The sequence below is a fragment of the Merops nubicus genome, unplaced genomic scaffold (assembly GCF_000691845.1).
Source record: "Merops nubicus isolate BGI_N331 unplaced genomic scaffold, ASM69184v1 scaffold12140, whole genome shotgun sequence".
Lineage (NCBI taxonomy): Eukaryota > Metazoa > Chordata > Aves > Coraciiformes > Meropidae > Merops > Merops nubicus.
The window spans coordinates 1,810-7,489 of NW_008580938.1; the positions used below are offsets into that span (position 1 = coordinate 1,810).

The window sequence follows — 5,680 nt, forward strand, 5'->3', positions numbered from 1 at the left end:
GTTAGCTCGGCGCCAGCCGCTCGCCCAGGACAACGCTGCAGCCACGGCTTCGCTCCGGGTTGGCCTCCTCTGGGTGGAAGGCTGAGGGGAAACCTTGTTGCAGCTTCCCGAGATGTGGAGTGAGCTCTTCTTCCTGGGATCCACAGAATCCACAGTTTTGGTTGGAAAACAGTTTTCAGATCATTGAGTCCAACCACCCCCCAGCACTGCCAGGTCCCCACTGCCCCGTGTCCCTCACCCCACATCTCCACAGCTTGGAAACCCCTCCAGGGGTGGGGACTCCACCACTGCCCTGGGCAGCCTGGCACAGCCCTGGGCAACCCTCCAGGGCAAGAAATTGTTCCTCAGGGACAACCTCAGCCTCCCCTGGGGCAACTTGAGGCCGTTTCCTCTTGTGCTGTCACCAGAGCCCCTGGAAATGGTTCAGAGCTGTCAGGGGAGGTTTGGGTTGGACATCAGGAAGCATTTCTTTACTGAGAGCTGGTCAAGCCCTGGGAGAGGCTTCCCCAAGGGGTCATGGCTGCCCAAAGCCTGTCAGGGTTTAAGAGGCACTTGGACAATGCCTTTAAGAACATGCTTCAGCTTTTGGTCAGCCCTGGAGTGCTCAGGCCCTGGGACCAGATGATCGTTGTAGGTCCCTTCCACCTCAACCAGTCCTGTCTGTTTGCAGCCACGGGGAGCTGCTGCTGCCCCCGGGGGGGCTGGGGGCACAGACCCCTCTGAACAAAGGGGGCAAAGAGCAGAGGACATTTTTTGTAGCACTGGTGCTGCCCCAGTGAAGGTTACTTGGGCTCACAAGCCTGGTGAAGAACAGGAGCTGTGCTTTCATAGAGGAGTCAGGTGGAATGTTTGTGTGTTCCCACTTTGCATGATGTTTGTGCCCTCATTTGGAGTGTGGGGGTTTTCTCCCTGAAATGTCAAGGCAAAGCCTGGCACCAGAAACACCTCTACAGCCACTGCTCCTGTCCTTGTAGGATGTGGATGGGTAAGAAAAGTGACTTTCTACAGACCTCCTGGGATCATCTCAAAAGGCAGAACCCCTTGTGTCTCCATTTTACAGAGCTGAAGGTGCCACTGGGCACTTTGAAGGGGGATTTTGCCAAGTCTGACTCCTGTGTGGGGGAGGCACCTTCCCAGGACACCCTTTGAAGGCCAATGGCCCCAGGCCCAAGGAGAGCTCTCCCAGCACCCGTCCTTACAGCACCTGACAGCCTGTTGGTAAAGGGACTGTGCAGCTCTCCAGGGCTGCACTTACAGCTTGAAGCTGGGATGGGGTTTTCAGTGCTAACTCCTAGAAAAGCTCCCCTCAAGTAGCACAGTTTTAATAGGAGGCTGCAGCTCTCCCTCCCTGGCAAATCTCACCCCTTTGCCTTCTGGTGTTCAGTGCCCAAACAGGGCCCTTGCCACCTCCCCAGGCCCAGCCAGTGGAGTCCAGGATCAGATAACCTTCTGGTTTTGATTGCAGGAGGCAGAACTGGGGGCTCCTGTCCAAACTTCTCACCTCAGCAGCACTCGACTGTTGGGTGAAACAGGCCATGGTACCTTTACAGGGCAACCCAAGTGTGAAGTGAGAAATGCCATGGAGTTGAAGCTGACATAAAACTGGCACCTAAAAAAATAATCCCTGAAGTGCTGCTGACCTCCCAGAGTCACCCTGAGAATCTCACTGCCTCTGGGATGCCTGAGCTGGGCCTCCAGGCCTCTGTCTCCACACACAAAAAGGGGTTTGAGGCTGCAGAGGGGTGAAGTGTCAAACACCACATGAAAAAGCAGGACTGGGGTGTGCTCTGGGGGAGCTTTGTGCCTAGTTCTACCAGAGCAGAGGTGACTGACGTATGAAAACAGGACCTCAAAGAGATTTTAAATGGAATTTTACTGAGCTGAAGAGCTGACGTTACAAACAAGCCATTACATGAAGACTTTATCTGCAGAAGCACGTAAGCAGGAGTCTGTTTGCCCAACACAGCTCTGCTTGTTCCATTATAAAAATGCATTTTCAACTGCTCTTTAAGCCAGTGGAATATAAAATAAGGAAATAAAAAAACCCAAAACAATCCTGTCCATCCCAGACTTGTGAATAAGTTATCTTCATTTTTCAATTATATACAAAAGAGGCTTTTCAAAAGGACAGTACACGAAGAGTTTACACAAATAATCCCTCATCCTGACTTCCAGGTACTATTTACACCGTTCTGTACACAGCTCTGTCACGTCTTCAGAGACCCTGGGGGGGAAGAAGGGAGAGTGTGACTGCCCTGGCATGGGGGTGGCTGGTTTCCAGCCCCCAGCCCCTCATCTGTCACCCCCTCAGGAACAGGGACACATTTACCTACGAGCAATTTAAAAGCTTGTTGTGAATATCTTCAAAGACTTGATTGTAAAGTTCATCTCTAGACTTCAGTCCATCTAAATAAACTGGGAGAAAAAGGCAGAGTCAGGGTGCAGGTTTCTGATCAGAGCAAAATCTCTGTAGATGAGTTTTAAAAATATTTCATGCTATATTGACCTAAACAACTTGTTTTCCAACTGGAACAACAGAACCATCCTGAAAATGGCCAGCAAAATCCCTTCTCTTGTTGAAAAGATTGTGGGTCCCTCCCCACACCCCCATAGGTGCTTACAAGGTGAAGGCAAAGTTCTCAGCTGTCAAACAGCACAAGTTTACCTGGACAGGAAGCCCAGGATTACAACTCAGGAATAAAGCAATGCCTTGCACTGTCACAGTTGGAGTCTCCCTGAACTGAACTACTGGCTGAAACCCCAGAGTACAAGAGCTGGGGGTTGTTTTGGGAGCCTCACCAACATCCACGCCGCCGTCCTCCATCTCCTTCCTGTGCTTGAGGTACATGGGCCAGACGTGTCCATCGAAGAGACCCGGCGGGTCGGGCACCGTGTACTGCCGTGTGCTGGACAGCCAGGGGAGAGGGACATCAGGGCTAGGGGTCACCTCCTGCTCACTGCTGCAGCTCTGTACAAGCTGTCTGCCACAGGCCAGCTTCCCCTCCAATACGGGAGAGGGACATCAGGGCTAGGGGTCACCTCCTGCTCCTCTGTACAAGCTGTCTGCCACAGGCCAGCTTCCCATCAATTCTGGGCTACATTTCACTGCTATTTAAGTGCCCAAAGTGAGCACAGGAGCTGATGAAGGCAAAGCAAACAGCTCCCGAGGGCTCACTGAAGCTCACAGGGAAGGGCACAGCAGCTCAGCTCCTCCTGCAGCCATCTGCTCCCTCTGCCAACCCCCCAAAGGCAACAGAGCTGAAGTTTCAGAAAGTGCCACATCAAAGTCTCTTTCTCTGCTAATATGCAAGTTTTCAATTCCAGTTTGGGATAGCAGTGTATGCCAGTAGCAGCAAGCCTGCAGCAGAGGACTCTAGGAGAGAGGCTTTATTGGCAGGAGGGACTAGATGAGCACTGAAGACCCTTCTTACCTCCTCCTCCTCTTGCACTCCTCATATGGAACAGCCAGGTAGTAGCGCAGGTCAAACAGGTCTATCAGTGGCCTGGGGCAGGGGAGAAAGGAAGAAAGAACATGTTTATTTTTATTCCTGACAGAGAACACATTAATTCACCCCCAAAGCTATCAGGGTCTTTCTGCCTCCCCCACGTTCGTGGCTGTTGCAGTGTGAGTGTGTCACTAGGACAGGAGCAGGTGGGTTAGTAGCTGTAGAGCAGAGGACACTGTCCTCTGAAGGTCACAGCGTGTGCCAGGTACCTCCCCACCCAAATCCCTGCAGCTGCTGGGCTGGGGGACAGGGAGTGAGGAGCTGTGACTCTCTGGAGCATTTCAAGCTCTGCTCACAGGAGACCATGGCTGTGGTTCACCCATCCAACACCAAGTGACTCCTCTAACCAGCCTGCTGTGCTGCTGGCAGCGTGGGCCTGCTGGGCACAGGGTGGGCTAGGAACCGAGCAGGCTCCAGGCCCAGGGGTGAGGAAAGCTCTGCTGGCAACACGGGGGCTCCAGAGGTGCCTGTGACCTTCAGGAGCATGGCCAGCCCAGCAGCATGCCAGCAGGGTCACCAGCTGCCCAACAGTGCCATGGCTGCCCCAAGGTGCCCCTTCTACACCCCTGGCCAGCCTGGGAAGCTGGGGTGGTGCCACCAGTCTCAGGGTACAGCTCCTAACCAACACTGGCTGTGCCCAGCTTGTTCTCTCCAAAGGTTTGTAACCAGAGCTATGGTTTGGGGCCCAGGATCTTTGGCTCAGTGTTTCTAGCATGTGATTTTCTGAAGTTTAGTTATTTAGCTATTGGAAGTTTCCTCTCTTCACTGCTGGTCTAGGCTCCCCATCTTCCTGCCAAGCATTTCCCCCCCATATAAAGGTTGAACTTTGCTCCAATGTACAATTAATTACTAAGGTCAATTTAGTCAGCACTAAAGCAGCACACATATCACCTGCTGACAGCTATCATGTATCAGAACTGTTCCTAAATTCCAGAAGAGTCCAAGGAGTGAATGCAGAGCAGGTTATCTCCTTGTTCTCATCAATGACCTTTTCAGGTCACAGTTTAGGCACCACAGAGGAGCCCAGGAGGAACCCTGGGCTCCTGGCTCAGTATTTACAAGTCCTGGTCTAGAGCTCCCCACACCCTAAATGTGAACTTTGTTCATTACCTTGAGAAAGTCACCTCGTACACCTCACTTCCCAGCACTTAAGGGTAAATTTTCCATACTACATGAGACACCTCAGGACAAGCCAGGAAGGGGATGTTAGTAAAGAGGAGAGCCCTGGCCCTGAGGATCTAGCCTCCTTCCCTGCAACCCACCACTCGTTCCCCAAACCTTACTTGTAGTTATAAAGCAGGAAGCCTTCAATGACCAATACATGGGTGTCTTTGGAGGCTGGCTCTCTAGAGCCAGGTGTGACAGGCACCCCGTGGCAACGGGCAAACTTCACTGGGTTCTCAATCCAGGCACGCACCGTGCTCACCAGGGCCTCCATATCCAAGGAGTCCAACACTAGTCAGGAGAAAGGGGTAGAATCAAATACCAGGAACCACGGCCGTTGGGAATTAGAGTATAGAATGGGCTTGGAAAATTGAAATTACATAAATTTACTGTTAGGTCTTTAATAATTAAAAAGAAATACTTAGGAAAATGATACATTACTGCATCCTATAGCGAACACTGCTCTTACCATCCCATTGTTTAAAGCCGTCCTCCCCGACTTCTATTTGATCTTGTGGCTGAAATATAGTGAGCAATAAAACATTGCTGCAAACTCAGCGTGATCAGTTACCTAAGATCCGATCACAACCTGTGTACTGCAATACACAACAAAGCAAGTGTTCATGTAACAGAACAAGCACAGACCCTCTCCGGGCTACAGTCAGTTAAATCCCCACCTTTCACCAACCCCAAAAACTCTGGAAAGGTTTCTTGGCTCAGATGGCTTTGGACAAAGTTCTAGTCTAACAATTCAATATGGGGTTATTAGCCAAAATATTGCAGGTCTCTGTTTATAAATGAATAATATAAGAACTTAGAATGCCAATATAGTGTTAAGTAACTGCTAAGATGGATATGTTTAAGAACAGCCATTTTAACTCTTAACAGCTCTAATAAAATCACAGCCCAGCCCAGCATGACTTTGGTCTCCTGGCTATGGCTTTACTTGTGGTAGAATTTACCAGCTAAACACACCAGTGAGAAGTTCTAGAGCTTTATTATGGGAGTCA

General features: G+C 50.8%; 1 protein-coding gene across 1 annotated transcript; it reads right to left on the reverse strand.

Moving 5' to 3' along the window:
- Positions 1–2,329: 2,329 nt before the first annotated feature.
- On the reverse strand, positions 2,330–5,216 carry NMRK2 (nicotinamide riboside kinase 2; the record flags this gene model as incomplete). The annotated part of the gene is made up of 5 exons (XM_008946658.1): positions 2,330–2,415; positions 2,800–2,906; positions 3,432–3,503; positions 4,790–4,961; positions 5,140–5,216. Coding segments are annotated over 5 exons (514 nt in total), but the record flags the coding sequence as incomplete, so codon positions are not given.
- Between the last annotated feature and the right edge of the window lie 464 nt (positions 5,217–5,680).